General features: G+C 36.7%; 1 protein-coding gene across 1 annotated transcript in view; it reads left to right on the forward strand.

Moving 5' to 3' along the window:
- The window catches only part of clasp1a (cytoplasmic linker associated protein 1a), an 85,032-nt gene that overhangs the window by 48,691 nt on the left and 10,310 nt on the right, over positions 1 to 26,031 (forward strand). The window contains exons 13-36 of the mRNA XM_067444258.1: positions 923 to 1,058; positions 1,689 to 1,759; positions 1,847 to 1,906; positions 2,361 to 2,438; positions 2,615 to 2,782; positions 4,861 to 4,907; positions 5,006 to 5,176; positions 7,274 to 7,381; positions 8,254 to 8,280; positions 9,413 to 9,568; positions 11,682 to 11,789; positions 12,781 to 12,843; positions 13,850 to 13,953; positions 16,660 to 16,889; positions 17,078 to 17,141; positions 17,750 to 17,752; positions 19,195 to 19,358; positions 19,467 to 19,545; positions 19,638 to 19,781; positions 21,255 to 21,401; positions 24,125 to 24,231; positions 24,643 to 24,780; positions 25,136 to 25,283; positions 25,580 to 25,820. Of these exons, the coding sequence (XP_067300359.1) occupies positions 923 to 1,058; positions 1,689 to 1,759; positions 1,847 to 1,906; positions 2,361 to 2,438; positions 2,615 to 2,782; positions 4,861 to 4,907; positions 5,006 to 5,176; positions 7,274 to 7,381; positions 8,254 to 8,280; positions 9,413 to 9,568; positions 11,682 to 11,789; positions 12,781 to 12,843; positions 13,850 to 13,953; positions 16,660 to 16,889; positions 17,078 to 17,141; positions 17,750 to 17,752; positions 19,195 to 19,358; positions 19,467 to 19,545; positions 19,638 to 19,781; positions 21,255 to 21,401; positions 24,125 to 24,231; positions 24,643 to 24,780; positions 25,136 to 25,283; positions 25,580 to 25,820 (2,762 nt within the window). The remainder of the gene's footprint in view (positions 1 to 922; positions 1,059 to 1,688; positions 1,760 to 1,846; positions 1,907 to 2,360; positions 2,439 to 2,614; positions 2,783 to 4,860; positions 4,908 to 5,005; positions 5,177 to 7,273; positions 7,382 to 8,253; positions 8,281 to 9,412; positions 9,569 to 11,681; positions 11,790 to 12,780; positions 12,844 to 13,849; positions 13,954 to 16,659; positions 16,890 to 17,077; positions 17,142 to 17,749; positions 17,753 to 19,194; positions 19,359 to 19,466; positions 19,546 to 19,637; positions 19,782 to 21,254; positions 21,402 to 24,124; positions 24,232 to 24,642; positions 24,781 to 25,135; positions 25,284 to 25,579; positions 25,821 to 26,031) is intronic.

Consider the following 26,031-nt stretch of genomic DNA (forward strand, 5'->3'; position numbering starts at 1 on the left):
GACAATTCTGTCATCATTTAGTCGCACTCAAGTTGTTCTAAACTTGGATGAATTTCTTTCTTCTGCTGAGCACAATAGAAGATACTTTGAAGAATATGATTAACCATATAGTTGATGGGGAAAAAATACTATGGAAGTCAACACATCTTTTTTTTTCAAGAAAGAAAAAATAAGAAAAATTGATCCAGACGTAGTCTGACAAAAACAATTTTCTCTGCTCATTTTGCTCAAAATTTAGCTTTTTTAAAAAATAAACTTACACACATTCAAGTGTTAGTAAAACAAAGAATGCTTATAGCTAGAATAATTTTTTGGTTTGTTTAAAAGCAGACGGTCTCTTCTTTCTTTTGATATATTGCATGTTCAGATATTCATGCAACAAAATATTCTGGGGGCCATAAAACTTTTATGAAAAATGATCAAAAGTGCTGCTGCTGGCAGGCAACACTTTTTCAAAAACTGCTGGTGGGGAAAGAGTTAAGAGTTAGCTTGTAGGATGCCACCTTTAGATGTTCATTGATCAAAGACACACTTCAGCAGCAGGGCAATTTTTCACAAATCCATTCTTAAAGGCACTTCATCATACTCCGATACATGTTATATCTCAAATATCATTGGGATACAGCATTAAAAAATGCTGTTTATAGGGGTAAATGAAGCTGTTGTGTGGGTCTCTGTGATTGAGCATGACTCAGTGCCGGTCTTTAATTATTTCGGGTCGTAATGTGTTTCTAATGAAGTGGAACCGAGCTGACTGGAGCATGCAGGACAGCTCTTCGGCTAAAGTGCAGCCACTTGATGGATATCTAAACAAGTTCCATGCCTTAATGTCACACAAATTTGATTCATTTCCAGCTAGACCTAAAGTTAACGTATCCTTATATTTGTATCTTGTTGATTGGTGTTTTTTGCTGTCTCTCAGGCATCTGTCTTCATTGTTGGGGAATAAATTTGATCACGGGGCTGAAAGCATCATGCCTACGCTGCTCAACTTGGTGCCCAATAGCGCCAAAGTTATGGCCACATCTGGAATGGCAGCCATCCGCATCATCTTGCGAGTGAGTTCTGATGATTTACTCTTTACTTTTTCACATTTATATGCCTGATGAAGGTAAATAAACCTTTATCAGGCATATAAATCGAAACATTGCTAATAAAAAGTTTTTTATATTTATTGCAAGTATTAATAGTGTGCAGGATGTCCTTTTATTTGTACTTTTTCACATTTGGAGCACATTCTGAGATTAAATGAAAAGAGTGACACAATAACCAAGTGAACTGCCATGCTGTCTATTGTTTACAACAACATTTAAAAAACAAAACAGGCAGTGTGGTGCGCCTCGCATTTTTAAACCTGAAAAGTGTTCTTTCTGATTGGGCCTAAGGCAGTATCCTAACTCATTTGGGACCTCAAAAGGGATGGGATGCTCTAAATAGGCAGCAACTTCACACAAAAGTGAGAGTCAGGACATTTATAATAGATTGTTTTTATTATTATTTTAAAACAATTTATTTAAAAAAAGTTTTACTGTATTTTTGATTAAATAAATGCAGCTTGGGTGAATATAAGAGACAAAAACATTAAATAAATGCTGCGAACTGTAGTTTATTTATTCTATTTTATATTTTATTTCTGTGTATAATATTCTAGCACCAAGATTTATAATTGTGCTTTTTGTCTTTCTCAGCATACACACTTCCCACGCCTTATCCCAATCATCACCAGCAACTGCACTTCTAAATCTGTGGCTGTTCGAAGGTAAACTAGACCTCCCTGAGAGATCTATTTACAAAAAAAAAGGCATTGTGTTCTAATACAAATACTTGTTATTTTTCCCCACTTTAGACGGTGTTATGAGTTTTTAGACCTTTTATTGCAAGAATGGCAGACACACACTCTAGAGAGGTTAGTGAAAATATAGATATTAGTTTTTGTGAAGTGATTTTTGCTCAGGATGCTTCTCATAGAACTTGGTACACGCATGAATTTCTGTTTATTCCTTCTGCTTCCAAGCAGTCACCCCCTCCCTTTCCTGTTTTTGTGACATTTAACTGGTGAAAACCTGTGTTACTTATCAAAGCTCGGCTGAACGGGCAACTGATGATTCTTTTCGCGTGCTGAATTGATGAGCCAGGGATGTGTGGCAACCATGCGTCTCAGCCGTTTCCATGGCAATATAGCCAAGAGCTCTTTTATAAGGAGGTCTGGACTCCCCTTATCCTCTCTTTCCCACTGTTCCGCCTTTAGAGAAGTCGGAAAAAAGGTCTGCCGTCTGGTCCAGAAAGTTTCAAAGGAGAATTCACTTTGGGTTCTGCAGACTGTAAGAAACTGTATTCATGATGTTTCCTTACTACCCCAGGCATGTGGCGGTTCTCACTGAGACCATCAAGAAGGGGATCCATGATGCTGACTCTGAGGCCAGATCCGTGGCCAGAAAGTAAGTCTGTTTGCCTTTTTGTTTTGAGTATTTTGAGGGCTAGCTTGGCTAGATGTTGCATGAACAGTACTTTATTGAGATATTACTGTATGTGATTTGATAGTGCATTTTAACATTTCTTTCAGTCTAGGTCATTTCTATGGTTTTGTTTAAGAGGTTGTCCATTTGTTCTATAGGTGTTACTGGGGATTCCATGGCCATTACAGTCGGGAGGCAGAGCACCTGTTTCAGGCGTTGGAGTCGACCTATCAGAAAGCCCTACAGTCCCATCTGAAGAGTTCTGACAGTATAGTGTCTCTACCACAATCCGATCGCTCGTCCTCAAGCTCTCAGGAGAGCCTCAAGTGAGACATGCACACATTTCACTAACAAACAGTAAATGACTCTGTACATCTTTACAAAATATTATCTATGTGCCTGCGTTCCAATTTTGACTATATTTTCCTTCTCCCTCTCATGCACACACCAACACACATACTACCATTCAACAGTTTGAAGTCAGTTTTTTCTTTAAATTGATTCTTTAATTTAGCAATGATTCATTAAATTGATCAAAAATTACAGTTAAGACATTAATAAAGTTACAAATTATTTCTATTTAAAATAAACGCTGTCCTTTCTATTTATCAGATAACCTTGAAAAAAATCACAGATTCCACAAAAATATTAAGCAGCACAACTGTTTTCAACACTGATAATAATAAGAAATGTTTCTTGAGCACCAAATCAGCATATTAGAAAGATTTCTGAAGGTTCATGTAACTGAAGACTGAAGTAATGACTGCTGAAAATTCTGCTTTGAAATCACAGAAATAAATGATATTTTAAAATGTATTGAAATGAAGGACACTAGTTAGTAATAACATTGTCTCTGTGGTGTTTGCTAGCTCATGCTATCAAACTGTGCATTATAGCTGTTCCTGTTGAAGTTGCTGAACTATTTGCCAGCTGGCTGATGAACCATGTGCACAGATTGTTAATTGTGCTTCCTAGCACATTGAGTCGTCTCTTAATATGAAGCAGTGATCTCATCTTCATTATTAGACTGCAGCATCTGTTACATTGTCTCCCTGTTGTTCAGAGGCAATGAGATCATCTTGCATTAGCACCAGTGTGATGAATGACAGTTTTAATAGTCTCAATCTGCTATCGGTCACACAAATTGTCAAAAAGGAGGTGTTACAAGCAAATTAACATTGTAATTTCAATGTGATTTGTAGAAGGTAAAAGTGTGTCATTATTATAGATGGGGTTGGGTGAAATATTGAATATTCACACTAAATTCACACTTGCTGACCATATAAAATCAAGTTGCAATTACACATTGTAAATGTTTTCCCATACTCTTGGGCATTTTGTTTTCAATGCTGGGGTGTCAGACAGGATTTATGTCATTAATTAAAGTTTGAGGTTACAGCTAAGTATAGATTTAATGCTCTTTATATTTGTCTGTTAAGTTTTCTAAAGAGTGTCATCATTAGAATATTTGCATAATCTCTCTTTGTCTTGCAACTAGTGAGTTTGAGAGCATTTAGATTTACTCGAGGGGAAACAATGGTGTAGGATTTACTTTGGAAAAATTTTCACTCAGAAATTTCACAAATAATTAAAAAGAAACAGCAAGTAACACATTGACTTAAACATGACATTTCGAAGTAGTAAGAATTAAATATTTTCTTGTTAAATATACTTCAATACTTTGTTTTATTTACTTTGAAATAGCAAAAAAACGGTCTGCACACTGAAAACCATATAATTAAACCAAAGCCGAGGGTCTATCAAAAATATATCTTGAAGAAAGCATGGGCTGAAACGTCTTCTTTTTGGTCTGTTTTTAAGACACTTTTCACTGTTTTTCACTTTTTCACTTTGCAAATGTTAAATTAAAGATATATTTTAGTAGACCCTTGCTTTGGTCTAATTTTATGTTTCTCAGTGTGTGGACATTTTTTGTTCTTTAGTTGACAACTTTTTTTTGTTCTACGCACCTGAGAACTGCCTGCTTATTCTTTTTTGAGCGCATACAATATATACAATATCCTTTTTATTTACTTTGGAAAAAAGTATTTTTTTACAGCGTTGTAGCAGAGTAACGTCGGTTCAAGCTGTCTCTGTCAGTGAATTGACTCAGAACTGTGATCATCAGTAATGTTCAAGGAAAACCTTCCTAACATTTCGTTCTTTCGTTCTTGTAAAATGTTTTTTTTTAATTATATATAATTATGTAAATAGTATTAGTCATGAAATTAAAATGATTCCTCTTGTTCATTTAGTTTATTTAAAAAGTGTGGAAAACCTGCCTCAATTATTTTCAACTAGATTTTTTTTTTTTAACTGTGCTAGTTAATTTGATTTCCTGTTTATTTCACTCTTTTCTAAGTGTGCCTCTGTTGATAAAATCTTTTTATCCACCTTCCTGCAGTCGACCGCTGTCAGTGAAGAGTGTTATTGGAGGCCCTGTTACAAGAAGTAAGTAAAGCAACACTTTTTTTTGCTGGTGCTTAGCATTTTTACAAATATGCCATTTTGCCATGTCTGTAACTTTTGTCTGTGTAATGATTTCTCAGGCAAAGTGATCGGCTCTCGGGTGTCCTCAACTCCTGGTGCCCTCCAGCGTTCCCGCAGCGACGTAGACGTGAACGCCGCCTCCAGTGCCAAATCTCGCATGTCCACCGCAACCTCCCCATCTCCCTTCAGCACTGCCGCAGCCTTGCCTCCAGGCTCCTACGCCTCCTTGGGTGAGGTTTCATCACACTCTATCCATCTTCTCTCCTTTTTCATCCTTAATTAGGAATTTTAATAAAATAGCCATAAAAATCAGTGGCTTTTATGGCTGCAGCGGCCCATTAATAAAACTGATGGGCACCATAGATACTATTAAGCTGTTCTGTGATGAGGAACAAATGACGGGTGTGTGCCACGGATATTATACCATTTATTATCCTTTAAGGTTTTTTTCAGAAAGTTTAGTTTGGTTATTTTTAGGAGGGAGGATACAAATAATTTTATAATGTATCGTTCTGACTCTAAATTCTGATTGGTTGAGCTACTTTCTAAGACAATGTGTTTGATGCTACTTAGATATTTTGCTGGAGTAACAGTATTATTATTAATAATAATTTATTAGCTGGGTGTTGTTTATAAATACTTAATTTACTGAAATTTATTCAAATACATTATACACTATCATATTGCTCCTTTTCTAAAAGGTATAAGTCACGCATTTAAAAAAAAAAAACGTATTACTTCAGTTATAGTTTGGTTTTCTCAGTGATACTTTTTCAGCACAAGACAGAAGAGAATGTTGATGCTTTATAACACATTGGTCCTGTGAGAAATGTGAACTATTTGTCCTGGGAAAGCAACATTCAACAACCAGAACTCGCCACCTAACGTTTGCCCCCTAACTTGTCTGTTACTTTTGTCTGTATAATCTTCTTTCTGTACCATTTTCTAATCACATGATTCCTCATAAATGATCAAAGAGATTTTATTTCCTTACCCACAGTCACACTCAGTAGCTCCAGTGTGCTTCCATGCAAGGCCCGTTTCTGAGCAGATCCCTGTCTTCCACGCTTCCATGGGCTTAACTGACTCTAATCTCTGCCTCTTATGCCTCTCCTCTCCTCCACCCTGCACTCCCCTGCTTTTGTTTTTGTGTTTTTGCAAAGACGGTGCACCTGGTAAAATAGATGGTAAGATGTATGTGTATATGTGTGTGTGTGCGTGTGTGAATGTCTACCTTCTGTGCTGTCCGAGGGATCCGAGCAGTGTTCTATTGACAATTAACAACTGTACACCTGGCAATCTGACTAGTGGTCTGCATGACCTGTTTGCATGATAAATCCCCTCTCCTCCTCTTGACTGTTATTGAGTAAATAACAGTAGTTCAGCTAATTGAAAATGGTCATTTGTATTTCATATTATCTGTACTTTGTCATTTGTATTAGAATGTCTTGGGGGGGAAAGTGCTCAGAAATGATAGGTGGTATTGGTCTAGTATATGGTTACAGACACAGCATACAAAATTGCTGTTTTGTAATATTTTTTACTGAAACTTTGTGTCAAAAGAGCAAACCAATGTTTTTTATTTATTTAATTGAACTCAATAGGTACACTATTGTTCAAATGTTTGGGGCTGGTGAGATTTTTAAAAATGTTTTTGAAAGGTCTCATGCTCACCAAGTATAATATAGTAGAATAGAAAAATAGTAGTATTGTAAAATAGTAATGCAATTTAAATATCATTACTCCCGAAATCATTCTAATATGCTGATTTGGTGCTCAAGAAACACTTCTTACTATTAGCAATGTTGAAAACAGTGGAGCTACTTTGTATTTAGTGTGGGAAAATTGTGTGTGTGTGTGTGTGTATGTATGTGTGTGTGTATATATATATATATATATATATATATATATATATATATATATATATATATATATATATATATATATATATATATATATATATATATATATATATATATATAAATATAAATATATAATATACAATTTGACATCAAACTTTTGAACAATAGTGTGATTTGAAAGATACGTCTGCTCAAAAGCCAATAATATAATGTTGCATTTATATGAACATCAATCTTCTCAGTACAGCATGTCACTCAATTCCTTTCAGTCAGTATATTTTCCTTAAGGGAAATCTCTTTGTTTGTCCTTAGTATCCCTGTCCTTTTATTGTTATCGTGAAAACATTTCAATCCGTTTCTCTTTGTGTCACTGTAATTCTCTCCCTTCCTTTCAAGCATTTTATATTGCTTCATCTCACATTGTGGTTTTTTTTATATATTTTTTTTATTTTTTTACACCTACAGGTCGTGTACGGACGAGAAGGCAGAGCTCAGGGAGTGCAGTCAGCGCCAACAGTACTGTGACAGACAGCCGAGGTCGAAGCAGAGCTAAAGTGGTGTCTCAGTCCCAGCGTAAGTGTCTTTGTTGGGCCTTGATCCCACCCTCCACCTGTTACAACTAAAATCTATCTATCTATCTATCTATCTATCTATCTATCTATCTATCTATCTATCTATCTATCTATCTATCTATCTATCTATCTATCTATCTATCTATCTATCTATCTATCTATCTATCTATCTATCTATCTATCTATCTATCTATCGATCTTGTTGCAATATTAATGTTTGTTAATGTTTGTTATTACATGGCTCTCTGAATACTTATGACATTCAGCTGTCAATCATTTTTATATAATGACCACTGAACTGTGATATTTGACAACCAATTTGCTATATACAACTATCCTAACCTCATGTTTCCCATATCACTCAACAGTCTCTCTTTTCACATAATAATGTAATTTCTATACAAATAAAAACATTTTGTTGAACATATATCCTTTAAATAAATCATGAGAACATTATGAGAACATTATGAGAACATTGTCAAAGTTAAAACACATGATCATTTGATGGGAAAATATACTTAAAGGATTAGTTTACTTCAAAATTAAAATGTCCAGATATTTTACTCACCCCCATCTCATTGAGCAGCTCACATACTAAACCATTGCTCTGCCACCACTATCATCATCCTTTTTGTCTCTTTTGACTTTGTTTTTAATGTTTTCACAACCCAGTTTGGCATCCTGCTGAACATGGAGTTTATTCCACAATTATAGTTGAAGCCGCTCTTTGGCATTACATTTGTAGATCTAATTTGCTAGAGCACGAATAAACGACATCTTGCCTGATGCATGCTGGGTAGCAATGCATCACATCAAGCGTCTATTGTAACTGGCTACTTTTCACCTGTCCGTTGCCTCGCCTCCATACACAAGGATCCAGATCAGCTAACCCCACTAGTGGTAAGCCCCCCCCTCCTCAGAATAAAGCTGCTTTAATACCCTCGAGATGAACCCTGCATGAGTCACATGTCTACCATCATGTTGCATGTCCTGCTCTAGTTTAATCTTACTTTTATTTCTGTTCAAATAGAGGTCAGACATTATTGTTGGGTATTTGTTTTTGATTTGATGTCTGTCTGTATATGTTTGCAAGGTGTCTGCTACTCATAGTATGTCATGTTACCAAGCCTGTGGAGATTACCGTTTTCCCTGCAGCTCGAATAGACCTGGGATCCAAGCTCACCCTGCTTGTCTGTCTCTGTAGTTGTCTGTATTTCATCAGAGTTGAGCTCTTGTCTTTATATATTTGCATACACATATTTTCTTTTTCTTTGTGGTGATAAACCTAAGCTTTTGCTTGTCAAACTAGTGTGATTAAAGGAAGGCTTTTAGTCAATAATAGTTAAAAACAAACTTAGTTTAGTTTTCACACCATTGTTGGGCAAATACTATTTTGTAATTTCTATAATTTTCCTATACATTTTATTTTTGTATTGTGCTATTTTATATGATTTCCTTAGTTCTGAAAGAATTAATCTGATAATGAATGTCTTGAAACAGGAGATGAATTTTTATTTTATTTTTTTAAAAAAATATTTATTTTCTCCAAGACTGCATTTATTTGATCAAAAATACAGTTAAAATTGTAATACTGTATTATTGAATATTATTACAGTATAATCAGTTTAATAATATTAGTTTAATATTATTTACAGTTTAAATTATAAAAACAGTTGTTTTCTTTTTTTAATAATTTATTCCTCTGAGTCTTTGAATTGTTCGCTATTTTTCAAAATCTGACCCCATAAACTTTTGAACAGTACTGTACATTTTCTTGCAATCATGGTAACCTTAATTATATAATGGTGAACAACATTATAAACATCACACATCTATTTGCACAGTTTAGTGAAGCTCACTTTGTATATTAAAGAGATCTTGTGTGTCTTATAAGAAAATGTGCCTTATTTAATTTAATTTATTTACTTTAATTATGTAAACTCAATGCTAAGCAGAGGAGAGCCATTGGCATTTGGTAAACAAACATTCACCATGTTACTTACAGCGGTCCTGGTCTCATTTCCCTTTGCAGCCGGCAGCCGATCCAGCTCTCCAGGAAAGCTCTTGGGACACGCATATGGCAGAATTCCTAGAGCCACTGCCCCTACAACACCCTCAGACAAGTACTCTAGGGTCCCACGAAGCCAGGGGTGCAGCCGTGAAACCAGCCCCAACAGACTGGGCCTAGGTAGGGGCGACACATTTTCACATCTCACAATTTAACACTAAGGATGCCTGTGGGTGCAGACATGTCATTGGTGTGCTCAAAACAACTTGATTCTGGAACTCAAGTGGACCTAAACTTGTTCTTTGTGGAATCCCATAAGAGTATGCATTACAACATGGAGATTATTTGCTGTGTTATTTTGGACAACGACCATGTGATAATTCTGGATGGCAGGATTTTTCAGAGCTTTATGTAAGACAGAAAGATTTTCTGAAATCCCATTAGATTTGACTAGTCCACAAGTTTGGTGTGTGTGAATGAAACTCAGCATTCATTTAATTGGCTGATGCAAGTGTTTATGCCAAAACTGACTCTGTGGCAAATCATTGCTGTTTTTTGCATGTTGTTCATTTACTTGATGTTAAATGATGACAGGGCTGACTAATGGCTTCCATTCCTCATCAGCTTTTCTGGCTGTGTTTTGAGGTCATTTTGTTCATCAGCTTTTTCTGAGAAATGTGTGTGTGCGTGTCTTGCCTAAGTGCCTATTTAAAGATCTGACCAAAAATGTCCAGCCAATTATTTAAACTCATTAAATTTAACAGTTAGTTGTCTATAAAACAAGAAAAATTAATTAATATGAAACTGAATATATATATATATAATTTAATGCCTCAAAAGTTTATCAGAATGCCTTTAAGCTAAATGCAATCTTTTTGTGTGTATGTTTTTATATAAAGGTGCACCAAGCAATTACATCTAAAAAAATGTATATTGCTTTATTTAATTTAATTTATTTATGCGTGATGAGATCATTTTTCAAGTCATATCCATGGTCTAAAAAAGCTTCTTGAAGTGTTCACACTGACAACGATTAGCAGCGACAAAGTGGGAAGTAATTTGATTTCAGTGACAGTGATTTGAGGTGACCATTATCAGTATATTTAGTCACATGACAACAAACATGAAAGTTGAAAAAAGTTTAACTTTATGCAGAAGAATAGTGATGCGATACAGTAATTACCAACCCATCATCACCTGTCAGAAACTGTAGCCGAGTGAACGTAAGATGGAGTGATACGTAATATATATTTATGCAGGGATATCATTTTTCAAAAAAGATGCATGGAAACCAGTGTCAGAAATTGTCAATGTTGATTCATGAGCTTTTTTCGTGCATTGATAATCTTTCATCTTATTCATTATGGATTGCTATAATTTATATGAAAATTCCAAATGTAAAATGTATAGCAGCAACAGCAAGAGATCTGATTTATTGTCAAAATAGAATGACATCTTATTTTTACTGATAACACACTACCTTTTAAAATGTAATTATTTATTTGATGTATTTGAAAGTTTCTTATGCTCACCAAGGCTGCATTTGTTTGATCAAAAATACAGTAACATTTTAATATTGTTTAATATTATTTCAATTTAAAAAACATTTTTTAAATATATTTTAAAATGTAATATATTCCTATGATGGCAACGCTGAATTTTCAGTAATCATTATTACTCCAGTCTTCTCATGATCCTTCAAAAATCATTCTTATATTCTGGATTGCTACTCAAGAAATATTTATTATTATTATCAATGCTAAAAAATACTTTGCTGCGTAATTTTTTGTGTGGAAATGGTTCAAAAGATCAGCATTTTTTAATAATTTATAACAAAATAAATGCCTTTACTATCACTTTTGGACAGTTTAATGCATACTTGCCTAATAAATCAATTAATTTAGAACAGTAGTGTATGTATTTTTGGCCAAAAATAAAATTGTAACTTTTTCATAACACTGATAGGTGTCAGTATAGATTGTAAAGCTATCGGTCCTATAATCTGTAAAAAAACAAACAAAACAAAAAACTCTCCATACACAAAATGACTTGGTGCACCTTTAATGCTGTATGTTCAGAAACTCCCTAAATGTTGTCTGAATCAAATTCAAAATGTTCGGCTTAAGTCTTTGCTTTAAACGTTTAACCTTTCTAAAGCAGGACCATAGGAATGGCAAACCTCACCCTTCATTTCTCTTACTCCACGGTCTCACTAATGCGCTAACTTGTGTTCTAACAGCCAGCCTGTGTGGTAAACCTCTTCTTCCTGCCACTTCTCCCTATCGCACGCTAGCCCGGAGCAGTCGCATCCCCCGCCCCAGCATGAGTCAGGGGTGCAGCCGTGACACTAGTCGCGAGAGCAGCCGCGACACAAGCCCCGCTCGGGGCTTCACTCCTCTTGGTGAGTAGAGCCCTGTGGCTGATGGAGCCCAAACAACAACCACCACCAATTATTTCCAATTCGTTATCACTAAACTTTTCCATTAGATTTTTATTTGGCCTTTATTTTTATACGTTATTCCTGAGATATTAAATAGTTTGCTTTGCTTGCCTCAATGCATGCAATAATATGTTCTCAAAGTGCTGTAATAATCTGTGCTGCTTTGTCTTTGGGTTGTAAATACGTCAAGTGGATGTTTTATTGGTTTGTCCATAAATGGATTTATCTGCCGTTTCGTATTAAATTGTAAATGAAAACCTTGACCAAGCTGGTCAAGAATTTTTACAACTAAAATGAAAACCAAAAATTATGCTAAGCACTGATTATAATGCATAGCATATTGCATTGTGAAGTCATTGCTTGTCCTCTTGTGAAGGTCGTCGAAGCTATAGCTGGGAGACTGATACGGTTTCACGTATAATATATATATATATATATATAATATTTATAGTAATGTCCAAAAGTCACGATAGTATTTTCACCCCCAAAAAAAGTTATTTATATCTTTTGCTGTAGTGTGTCAGTAGCAAATATGAGTTTACATTTCCAAACATTCTTTTTGCCATTAATTGTAACTTCATATAACTTCATGTAATCACAGACAAACTCCATGATGGTGAGATCAGATCTCTGTGTGGGACATACCGGCTGTTGTCAGACTCCTTGTGCATACAATAATCTAGCTGGATATGTAAACTCCTACTGATTTCTTACTGAAATTTCTAAACATTTCCTACTGACACACTAGAGCAAAAGATAACTGGCTTAAAATAACTGGCTTTTTTTGGTTAAAATACTAATGTGTCTAAGACTTTTGCACAGTACTATATGCACGTATTTAGTCGACTAAACTGTGGCATGTTGGATATTTGGTGTCAATGCCCCAGATGGTGTGTTTCAGTGTAGCACTAACCGTTCCTGGGATGTCACCCTTCTTCCTGTCCCCTTGCAGCCTCCCGACGTCACTCTCGTTCAACCAGCGCTCTGTCCACGGCTGAACCCGTGGGCCAGACAGGTGACCTGCATGAACCCTTGTTATCCTGGCCCCCCCCCAGACAGGGCCAATCACCAGCATGCCTTAATACTTTACTTTTTTTTAAGTAAAACTGGCAACTGGGAGCCACTTCACGTCACTGTTAGATTTAGATGTGAATTATCTGTTCATTTGTAAAAGTATATTTCCAGTGTCTTTGTCTTGAGTGACGTGTTAGGCTTTTCTCGCCATAAACATCAGCATCCATCCCAGTTAAGGTTATTTTATTTGTGTGTTAATACATTCGGTTAGTAGTGTGTTTGCCAAAAATCACTTTAGTTCTCTGCTTCGTACATTAGGTTTTATATACTTTCCATTTCCATTTTTTTACTTTTGCATTGGTGCTATTGCTGGTAATAAATTTAAAATGGGGATTTTGCTTGACGTTTTTTCTGCTTTGAGCATCATAGAGGTTCAGTATATTTTTTGGGATTGTTTGAATTCAGTTATTGTTTTGCCGGACCCATAATTCACACACATTTGGCACTTGATTTTTCAAGAAGCTGCTTTATCATCAGTTAAATTGATATATGTTTTTTTTTTTTTTTTTGCTATTGATCATGCAGCTTTAAAGGTGAAATGTGTAATTTCTAGGCCACAACTGCCACTAAAATGAGTTTGAGCTACCCAACTTGTTGGAAAAACATGATAGCAGTGGTTCAATTGTTGGGATGGGACTATCTGATCAAAACAATGGTGGATGTGGTTGCAAAAGTGTTACACTCTTCATCTTAAAGTTTTTAAGCAAACCTAAATCTTTTTTAGTCATTTCTGGGCTTGTGTCTCATATTATGTGTTGGGTTGTATCAGACTGTCTTGAGTCTCTCAATGTTTACATGTCATCAAGTTTTGCCTATAACAAAATTAGCCTACTTGGTTAAAGCTATTTGTTTATGACCTGACTTTAAGATAATGTCGTAGAAGGTAAGTATTTGCTTATTCTCCATTCCCCTTTCTCACCATCTCATCCTGTGTTCAAACCCCACAGATCGCTTTGGCCTGATCCATCAGGCTCGCATTTCTGCATCTGTCAATGCTATGAGGGTACTGAACACTGGCACGGAAGTGGAGGCTGCCGTAGCTGATGCTTTGGTAAGCATCATGGCCCTTACTCAAAGACATGATTATAATGAACTGAAATGTGTCTCACTCTCATCATCTCATCTAGGATAACAGAAGTGATGCTTCTGTATCGCGTCTGTGATGCTTCTATCACAAATATAACTATTTGTTATATGTGTCCCTAAAAGCACCCTCAGAAAAATATGGAATTTTATGAAGAGCTTTAAATATGTAGTGTTCTTTATGAGGTATACTGGGTTTTAATTCATATAAAAATATTAAAATTTATAATGTAAATATATAAACAAATCATATATTTATTAAAATGCTGGGCTTCGTATAAAACAGAGTGTTACTGACAGACTTGAAAGAGAGGTGCTGCAATGTTAAATACATTCAAACCTAAATTTATTCAGACACATTCAACTTTTTCTCATATTATCACAGTTTACTTGTTATAGTTGGTAAAATGGTCATTAAAATATGACAAGAACTCTGACATGAAGAATTCATCTTGATCATGTCAGAATACTTTGATAGAAAGCACTTAAATTTAAGAACACAATTAGATAATACCAATTACCAAGCAATGCTTAATTGTGTTCACTCTGTGGTGTAAAATGTCCATTTGCAATTAATTTAATTACATTTAATTAATTATTTAACAGAAAAAAAACACTAAAGCAAAACATGGTTAGGTCAAAGTGTCTGAATAATTTTGTTCCCAATTTCTTTTAAATTGTATTAATAATCCAATGTATGATGAATTTTTGGGTATAATATGTCACAGGTTACTTTATTTTGCCATCCTTACTTACATAAGTTAACTATAGTGCACTGCACCCACTAGTAAAAAAAATTATATCTGGTGTCTGAATCATTTTTGGTTTTACTGTATGTGTAAATATATATATATTTGTTTATAATTTCAGTGAAAAATAGTTTATATTTTAAGGGTATATTACATTGCAATCTTTATGTGCTTATGTGTCATCTACTCTATAATATTATAAGGGAGAGGTTTTCACATTGTGTCTTTTCTGCAACAAATTTGCTCCTTTTGAAATGTCTGCGTCTCTTTGCTCTTCCTTTCTTGGTTGTCTTCAGCTGTTAGGGGACTCCAGGAATAAGGTAGTGCTTCAGTTTATTTACTGCTTGTCCTTCCATTTTTATTCACTAATCAGATTGACTTATATCTTATACATCGTGGTCTGTCAAATATCAAGAGCATTTTGTGCGCCACAAACATTTGTGTTTCTTTCATTAATTTGGTCAATGACCATCTCATTTGCACATCTCATCATTTCCTACACAAGCACCACAAGATTCATTTAATTTATTTTGCCATCAGTTTGGTATGAATTATCTGTGTAAGTCACTCAGTGTTATTGACTTGGAAAATGTATGTCATCGTTAATTCAGATGACAATACAGCAGGATTAAGCTGTAAACAGGGCAGATGTTTTGCATCAGTGTGACACATCCCTTTTGCTACATAAGTAGATGTAATTACCCCAGCGTATCGCGCTCTTCACTTATGTCACCTGCGCACACTGTACTAATGACAAGGCTTTAAATGCTTGTTTATGCATTGCCAACTGCTGGAAATTGTCTTTTTAAGTTATTCATGACTGCTGAATTGTTCCTTCACAATCCAGTGCTGAGGTGAAACACCTCAAAGGCCATGTACACACTGCAGCTGAAGTTGTCACTTCTTTCTTAATTTTTTTTTTAATTAACAGAGTTTAGTTATTTGTTGGAATAACAACTGAATTCTACAACTATATAAGCTATATTACTACAACTAAAAACGAAGTACAATCCATGTAATCCATGAAGTACAACCAAAATGAACAACTAGTTGTTAATATCTTGATGCACCGATTTTCACTATCTCAAATTGCTTTTCACCATAGTCAACGGTAGTTTACTAAAAAATTATTTTGTTTTAATATGTCTCTGATTACTAATAACCTTCTTTGAATATACACTATCGTTCAAAATTTTGGGCTCCTTATGATTTTTGTAAATGTGTTTGAAAGAACTTTTTTTATGCTTTTATTGGATCTTAAATACAGTAAAACTGTAATATTGTGAAATTGTTTACATTTTTAAATAATTTTCTATTTTAATATATATTTTGAAGTTAAATTTATTCCTGTGATGGCAATGCAGATTTTTCAGCAGTAATTACTCCAGTCTTAAATGTGTCATGATCTTTCAGAATGTATTCTGATATGCTGATTTGGTGATCAAGAAAATTTTTACTTATTATTATTATTATTATCACAGTTAAAAACTGCTTAATATTTTTGCGGAAACCATGATGTGTGCTTTTTTTCCAGGATTCTTTGATGAATATAAAGTAAAAAAAGCAAAGAAATATTAACCATACATGAATCAATGCATCATAATGCATGCTGAATAAAAGTATTAACAAACAAAACAATCTTACTGCCCTTACATTTTTGAACAGTACTGTAGGTAATAGTCATCCATATTTCTAGTTATCATATCGGTCAACCACAAACTCAGGAGACTTTGACAAGTACATGGCCAAAGTCCCAAGGTTATAGTTAAAAGATCCTAAACCCTTTTTTATGCTGCATGGCTTTCTCATATCAACAGCATACATACATATGTTTAAGTGGAGTTATTTAAATTAAATTGTTGAATGAACTGTCTTTGTTGGTCTTTTGTCCTGTTGAACCTACTAACCTTCTCTATTCTCCTCAGCGCAAGCCTTTGAGAAGGAGATACGAGTCTGATGACGATGCCAACAGTGACGCGTCAAGTGCCTGCTCAGAGCGTTCCTATAGCTCTCGTAATGGAGGCATTCCTCACTATCTGCGTCAGACGGAGGATGTCGCCGAAGTGCTAAATCACTGCGCTAGTTCCAACTGGTCAGAGAGGAAGGAGGGCCTACTGGGTTTGCAGAACTTGTTAAAGAGTCAGCGCATTCTCAGGTGAGGACCTTCAGTATCTGGCAAGTTTTGTTTTGTAGCTGAATTTTTATTTTGTATTTTTATAGGCCACATGATGCATGTGCAAAATCCCAGTTGGCTTGCAATGGCTTTTTATACTCTTGGTCTTATTCTTTTAACGAACAAGCCTTTAGCATATTTTTCTTCAATCATATTTTTGTTTGTTTCAGCCGTGTGGAACTGAAGAGGCTGTGTGAGATCTTCACCAGGATGTTTGCAGATCCTCACAGCAAGGTAACCGGTTTGAGGATGCATCCTTTCCACATGGCTGCTTTGATCCGACTTGATCTTCTTACCAATGGCTGGATTAATGGTAGCAAGGATGGTGTCCAAATAAAGGATTTTATGTAGGATTACTTGCATCATGTGAAATTGTTGCATTTTGTGAAATTATTCTAAATGAATTGTGATAATAGACTAAATAATAATCTTTAATCACTATGGATTCTGGGTAACACTTTATTTTAGGGTTCAGTTATTAACTATTAACTAGTTGCTTATTAGCATGCATTTTACGAGGATAGTGGCTGTTTGTTAGTACCTATAAAGCACATATTACTGCCTTATTCTTCATGACCTTATTCTACATCCCTTAATCCTACCCCAATACCAAAACTTAAATGCTGCAAAAAACACCTAACTAACTATTAATAAGCAGTAAATTAGGAGTTTTTTGAGGCAAAAGTCGTAGTTAATAGTGAATATGTGTTCCCCATACTAAAGTGTTACTGGATTCTGTTCAATTTAACAAGTTTGTCTGGAAAAATGGAATGAGATTGCACTAATAGATTGTTTTTTCCTGTTGTTTGCATGGTCTGCCTTGATGTGGATTTTAACAATAGAGAGTAAGTGGATCTTACGAATACCTGAACCATTCTTTTATATATTATTTGTGTTGTATTCTTATATAAATGAGTTTGTGCTTTACATACAGCAGATCACATTACAACCAGCAACACTATAATTTTTTGCTCATTCTTAGCAGTAGCTACGAATCCTAAATATTGAACTTTGACACGTAACGTGATGTGTCAAATCATCCTGCCTGTTAAAGCCCCACTTGGCTACTTTTGCTCTCGGGGTCCCCCTACAGTTTGGAAAAAATTATGTCCTGAACTACTGTCGTAAGCTGTCATCCTACAACAGGGGATGCCATCGCGCGTGCATTTGTTGACATGACAACCCTGATAGCCCTGAACTAGTGATGCGTCGGTCGTCTCATAACCCGCGGACCCCGTATGTCTATTTAATGGTCGCGGGTGCGCGGCGTGTTGTAAAAATATATACAGTGGTGCGGTGCGGGCCAAATAACTTCAAGCGTCCCGCGGGTCGGTGCGGTCGGTGCAGCACTAACAGTTCCCCTGAAAACTGCAAGAGGAGTTCTTCTGGCGTCGCGTGTGAAATGTCTTCATCCCAGGTAACGTTACAGTCAGTGGCAGATGCTTCAGCATGTCATATGAATATAATTTCATGGGTTTTGTTTTTTTTAAACGCCAAATAATCACGATGCTCACGTTTACAAGCCAGCGTCATTATAGTAGTCTATTGGTTACCATTTTACAGAATCTATATGATACTTCAGTAAGTTCAATGTTTGAGTGGTAGCTCACCGTAACAAGCAGGACAGCATCGGTCGGGCACGCCTCCTTCAGCTCACGCCAACGAGCAAACCCTGGTCACATTTTGATCCTCGTCCTGCCTTTAATCCCATCATTTTTTCATTTCCTCTTATTGCTTTCCTCCAACAAAACCTTTTCTTTCTTATTTGTCTCTGCTGCTTCGGACATGACTATATTATCCGACGAACAAAGTTGGGCTCGCACGTCCGAATGTAAGGAAGTGTGTGTGTTGGTGGAAGTGACGTATATGCCGTAAAGCAGTTGAATTTTGTAGTTCTTTTCTTTTTCTCGGGTTACTACCCGAAACCCGCAGTTTAAAAGTACGATTAAAAACGATACAGACCCCATCAGGCAATGGCAGACGTGTCATTCAACCTATTGTAAGTAGATTTATCATCACAAGAGTCTTAAAAAATATATTATGAAGGTTGAAAAGTTACCTAGTGCTGCTTTAAGGGGATATGTACTGTTATTTTATAATATTATTATAAGTGATCAGACTTATAAACTGGCTTACAGGCAACCTTCCAAAAACCTTAGATTTACAATGAAAAAAGATGTCATTGAACTAGAATTACATTTCTGACAGAGGCATATAAAGCCATTTGTATGTTTATGAAATGATATGCAGCGCAGCATTGATGTGATGCTGGCTGCTTTGCTTCCAGGTGTTTAGCATGTTCTTGGAGACTCTAGTGGACTTCATCACAGTGCACAGAGAGGATCTCCAGGACTGGCTCTTTGTACTGCTCACTCAGCTGCTGAAGAAAATGGGAGCTGACCTCCTGGGCTCAGTCCAAGCTAAGGTCCAAAAGGCTCTGGACATCACACGGTCAGTCTCTAGTGACAGTCCTAGTCGAGAGATTTTACCTCCAATGTGCTTTTGTTCTTTTAGAACTTTTGTGCCACTAGGATAATGTAATTTTTCTCCCCCTCTTAGGGAGTCTTTCCCCTTCGACCAACAGTTTAACATTCTAATGAGATTCATTGTTGATCAGACTCAAACCCCCAATCTGAAGGTATGATGATGACTACCATTACTTCTTACGAATTCCCAGCTGCAAATTCACCATGTGCTGAGCCTGTTATTTCTTATTCTGTTATAATGCAGGTGAAGGTGGCCATCCTGAAATATATTGAGTCCTTAGCACGGCAGATGGACCCTGCTGACTTTGTGAACTCAAGTGAGACGAGATTAGCCGTGTCTCGCATTATCACCTGGACCACAGAACCCAAGAGCTCTGACGTTAGAAAAGTGAGTTTCTATGGAGATGTGCTTACAGACAAATCAGTGCTTTAATGGTGGAGCAATCGAGTAAAAGATGACATGGATTGAGCTGTTTATTAAAAAATTCTTATTTCTAGGTTAATTCTCACAAATACATTGTGTGAATTCTGTTATCATTGACTATTATTCACCCTCATGCCGTTCTAAATAACAATTGATCCCGTTTAAGAGAGATTTCTGATCTTGGAGATTTTTTACTTTTAAATTGTAGGTTAAACTTCAATTAATCACAATGAACAGATGCAGGACATTTATTCCCAATATCAATTGCTGCCTAAAGGCAACAAGTGGTCATCATCAGTTTCTCTTTTATTGTCTGTTGTTACTCTATTGCCCTGAAACGATGGCCCAGACTCTTCATAACTGGGCATATGAGGAGTTGTCAGGCAAGCCCAGCACTGCAGCTCTACTTCCTGGAGAGGGTCATCTTGAGGAGAGGTGCAAGCAGGTAGTGCCAATCCAACGGCCTAACCAACAACCCACACGTAACCGCTGCACCTAACTGTGTGCTCTCTCCTCACTCTAATCTGCCTCGTTGCCTTGCGAAGTGACTGCTGAATACAATCTCTTAACATGCAATTCTACCAGAAGGCTAAAGAGAGCAGAGATAACTTTTTAACTACATAAATAAACGAGTGTGTTTTAAAGTTTCCTTTTGTTTCTCAATTGCTGTTAACGCTCCACTGCTTAAGATATTTTAGTTTCTTTTCACAGAATAACAGTGAAATCAGTGTTCTTGCATGTGTATAACATTAAACAGAACTGAGTCATGGACATTTGAGCTATCTATGATTTGAGTGAAATATAAAGTCAGATTTACCAGGGTTGGGAATCTTACTTCTTTTGGCCTTTAAACGGCTGTTGACATTACAATAAAAGTTTTTTTGTCTTTTATCCAAGCTGAAATAAAGAATCATCAAGAATTGTAAAATGCAATTTTATGTTACTGTTAATTTATGATTTGTTTAAATCTGTAATCTTACCTGACTACATAATACTAAAGGCAGTATACAGCTCTGGGAAAAATTAATAGACCACTTAACGTTGGTTTCTCAATGTTAAGTGGTCTCCTAATTTTTTCCAGAGCTGTACATAGCAAGAATTGATGTTTTCGTTCTTGCCCACTAAAATTAACTGTCATTAAGGGAAATTGAAACCACAACCCTTATGATTCCCATCCCTGATACTGAGAAAACCTACACACTACAGAAAGCTTCAACAGAGCTTTTGACAAACAGGAATCTGGACGAAGTCTCATAAATGTCAACCGCTGTGTAAACTGTAGTGTTTAGGTGACACATCAGATCCAGTTGACTTCAGTCACAGTTCCTTATACAGTCTCGTTATCGCCGCCGGATTTTCTCAGCATGTTTAAGTGCACTCCCATTCATTGAGGTGTTAGTATTTGTGCCGGATCTCATAAGTTGTGCTGTGTTGCAGGCTGCCCAGGTGGTGCTGATCTCACTCTTTGAGCTGAACACTCCTGAGTTCACCATGCTACTGGGTGCTCTGCCTAAAACATTCCAGGATGGAGCCACCAAGCTTCTGCATAACCATCTGAAGAACTCAAGCAACACTAGCAGCGTGGTAAGATTTCTTGTTTAATCTCTTTTGAGATTGTAGTTTCTCCAAATCAGAGATTATATATATATATATATATAATTATAAGTACAAGTACATGTCACTAAATCCTCCATGTCAGCTATTGAAACAATTTTCTCAAATACCCCATTTAGCAAGCATATTATGCCCTTTGCTTACATGAAGTGGCGAACATGCAAGATCAGAATTATGGGAGGGTAAATTAAAACTTTTAACAGAGGAGAATTGGAAGTGGGTCTGAAGCAAATAAAGGCCAGAGTTGTTCAGCTCAGGATTGTGCATATAATGCACATCGCGTTGCGAACCAAGCAATTCTCTCTATTATGTTTTAAATGTAAGGTGGAAGTGGGAGACTGTATTCATTACATTTTGGATGGTTCTGTTAGGATATACTGGTCAAAAGTTGTTTAATATGTGAATCAAATGTTTGGAGTAGAGTTACAGGTGGACCCCTTGTCTTTGATTTTAGGTCTTCCAAATAGACTTTTGGCAGACAGACAGACAGACAGACAGACAGACAGACAGACAGACAGACAGACAGACAGACAGACAGACAGACAGACAGACAGACAGACAGACAGACAGACAGACAGACAGACAGACAGATAGATAGATAGATAGATAGATAGATAGATAGATAGATAGATAGATAGATAGATAGATCTAAAAGAGTTTAAAAGAGCAAACCCCCTTTTTGGTATGGGCATTTCCTGTTTGTTTATATTTTTCCTATCTTTTTTTAACTCTAGATCATATTATTTGGTCTAAAACACTTTTTAGCTTGATTTGAGCTAAAGACACATGATTTATGATGCCTTTGTCTGATTTTATAGTTTGAAATAAACACAGTCTTGACAAGACATTTTAAAAAATGTTAGTCTCTCCATTCAAGTGCATCAAGAAATCCCCGCTATTACATACAGTCTTGTTCAAAATAATAGCAGTACAATGTGACTAACCAGAATAATCAAGGTTTTTCGTATATTTTTTTATTGCTACGTGGCAAACAAGTTACCAGTAGGTTCAGTAGATTCTCAGAAAACAAATGAGACCCAGCATTCATGATATGCACGCTCTTAAGGCTGTGCAATTGGGCAATTAGTTGAATTAGTTGAAAGGGGTGTGTTCAAAAAAATAGCAGTGTGGCATTCAATCACTGAGGTCATCAATTTTGTGAAGAAACAGGTGTGAATCAGGTGGCCCCTATTTAAGGATGAAGCCAACACTTGTTGAACATGCATTTGAAAGCTGAGGAAAATGGGTCGTTCAAGACATTGTTCAGAAGAACAGCGTACTTTGATTAAAAAAGTTGATTAGAGAGGGGAAAACCTATAAAGAGGTGCAAAAAATGATAGGCTGTTCAGCTAAAATGATCTCCAATGCCTTAAAATGGAGAGCAAAACCAGAGAGACGTGGAAGAAAACAGAAGACAACCATCAAAATGGATAGAAGAATAACCAGAATGGCAAAGGCTCAGCCAATGATCACCTCCGGGATGATCAAAGACAGTCTGGAGTTACCTGTAAGTACTGTGACAGTTAGAAGACGTCTGTGTGAAGCTAATCTATTTTCAAGAATCCCCCGCAAAGTCCCTCTGTTAAAAAAAAGGCATGTGCAGAAGAGGTTACAATTTGCCAAAGAACACATCAACTGGCCTAAAGAGAAATGGAGGAACATTTTGTGGACTGATGAGAGTAAAATTGTTCTTTTTGGGTCCAAGGGCCACAGGCAGTTTGTGAGACTACCCCCAAACTCTGAATTCAAGCCACAGTACACAGTGAAGACAGTAAAGCATGGAGGTGCAAGCATCATGATATGGGCATGTTTCTCCTACTATGGTGTTGGGCCTATTTATCGCATACCAGGGATCATGGATCAGTTTGCATATGTTAAAATACTTGAAGAGGTCATGTTGCCCTATGCTGAAGAGGACATGCCCTTGAAACGGTTGTTTCAACAAGACAATGACCCAAAACACACTAGTAAACGGGCAAAGTCTTGGTTCCAAACCAACAAAATTAATGTTATGGAGTGGCCAGCCCAATCTCCAGACCTTAATCCAATTGAGAACTTGTGGGGTGATATCAAAAATGCTGTTTCTGAAGCAAAACCAAGAAATGTGAATGAATTGTGGAATGTTGTTAAAGAATCATGGAGTGGAATAACAGCTGAGAGGTGCCACAAGTTGGTTGACTCCATGCCACACAGATGTCAAGCAGTTTTAAAAAACTGTGGTCATACAACTAAATATTAGTTTAGTGATTCACAGGATTGCTAAATCCCAGAAAAAAAAATGTTTGTACAAAATAGTTTTGAGTTTGTACAGTCAAAGGTAGACACTGCTATTTTTTTGAACACACCCCTTTCAAAATTGCCCAATTGCACAGCCTTAAGAGCGTGCATATCATGAATGCTGGGTCTTGTTTGTTTTCTGACAATCTACTGAACCTACTGGTAACTTGTTTGCCACGTAGCAATAAAAAATATACTAAAAACCTTGATTATTCTGGTTAGTCACATTGTACTGCTATTATTTTGAACAAGACTGTATATTACTATTAATCCACACTATTTCAAGCAAGAAATTGACCGCAATTTAGGCCAAAGGACAAAAAGACAATGATAAAGATCTGTCACCAATATTTTGTTGCTGAACTGTTGTTTGAACTAAATTGATTTAGTTTATTTAATTTTTGTCTCCTTCACAGAGTTCACCAAGCAATACAATGGGCCGCACGCCACCCCGGCACCCCACCAGCAGGACCAGTCCTCTAACCTCACCCACAAATTGCTCTCATGGGGGTCTTTCACCCAGGTAACACATCCTCTTCCCTCCTCCCATATTCTGACCATTCTAAAGCATGATCTCACTCTTGGCATGAAGACCTTCTACAGCAGTTTTAAAGGCCTGTCACCCTGTTTTATGGCTCTAACATGTACTAAACATCTGGACTTGCTGTGTTGTTTTCTTCAAAATTTCCCTTCACAACCTGAAACCCTTAAAATAAATTTCTACATTTCTGGGGTGGGAGCCAAAAACACTCGTGCAGGGTCTAAAACTCTTTAAAAGAGGTCTGCAGGACGCTATAGATGACGATTTAGGGGTTTCTGGTCCTCTTAAACTTTTTAACCCATGCTGCTAACACCCCGTCTGGACCACTCTTTTTTTTTTCTCTCTTCCTCTTCTGCCCTGTTCTCTCCCTCTCTGGCCGTTCTGTGGGCACAGTCGGTTATGGGGTTGGAGTGTCGATGGGCTCTTAAAGCACCCCTCTCCCTCTCCTCCTCCTCCTCCTACTGCTCCGTCTCACTCCTCTATTCCTGCCGGCCCATCCCTCAGGGCCTTCCGCTGCGCTCTCTCACCAAGGTAACTCAGCTGCTAGCCATGACGAGGAGGGGACGGGATGGGTGCTTAGATTCCCACCCACTCCCAGCCTAACAAGGGCATGTATGTCATTCCAAATACAGACTTCCCTTGGTCGATGGTGGTTGATTAAAATGTACAACTAAGAAACAATACTATGTGGAGGAATTTTTAATGAATTTAAAGTAGGTTTTGCACAGTAATTAACTAACTGACCATGTTTGGAGCATCCATTTATTCACCTGTAAGTGCATGTTGGAATTGTCCTCTCAATTTTTTTTTTTTTTTTATATATATTGGATTTATTGTGAGTGTTGCAGTCCATTCAACATCAACGTGCCTCTATTTCTCTCTTCAGTATGCTGGAGTATGACACAGAGAACATGAATTCTGATGAGATTTTTAGCTCACTGCGTGGTGTCACAGAAGCCATCCAGAGTTTCAGTTACCGCAGCCAAGAGGACCTGAATGAGCCAATTAGACGTGATGGAAAGAAGGATGATGCTGTGAGTCTATGCTTTTAACAGTGGGCAACAGGAAAAAGGACACAAAAATGTTTGACCCTATTTTGTCATTTTGCTATTATTATTAATGTTATTAATGACGACTAATAATAATAATAATAGAAGAAGGCAAGGAAAGTTTATTTATATAGCACATTTCATACACAATGGCAATTCAAAGTTCTTTACATAGAAAATGAATTAAAACATACAGTGATAACATGCATAATAAATATTTTTTTCAAACTGTGCATGTCTAATCAGCACATATTTTAACACTTTCACTCTCCCTGTCTTAGACTGGGAAGGAAGGCGCATCTCCAGGGTCCGATGCAAGACTGGGATTGGATGTAGTGGAGGGGGGTCGAACTGCTTTGGATAACAAAACATCTTTGCTCAACACACCGTCCCCACGGTCTTTCGCTGTTCCACGGACAAGAGAGTTTGCACCCTATGGCTACGGAGACACAATCACCGCCTATGACAAAAGTGCCCTAAAAGAGGCCGTCTTTGACGATGATGTGGAGCAGTTCCGAGACTGTGAGTCAATACCCTGCTCAAAGCTTTTACATCCACTCTCACGTCTGTTCTCCATACTGCACCCATTGTCTTTGATTGTGTAAAGAAGCAGTTTAAGATGAGCAAAAACAAGAATAGCCAGAAATAAGAGGCATAGAGTATAAAGAGCCATATAAAAATGAATCTACATACTAATTAATTAATTAAAAATATATACAGCACCTTGATCATG

Source organism: Pseudorasbora parva, chromosome 5 (genome assembly GCF_024679245.1).
Source record: "Pseudorasbora parva isolate DD20220531a chromosome 5, ASM2467924v1, whole genome shotgun sequence".
Taxonomy (NCBI): domain Eukaryota; kingdom Metazoa; phylum Chordata; class Actinopteri; order Cypriniformes; family Gobionidae; genus Pseudorasbora; species Pseudorasbora parva.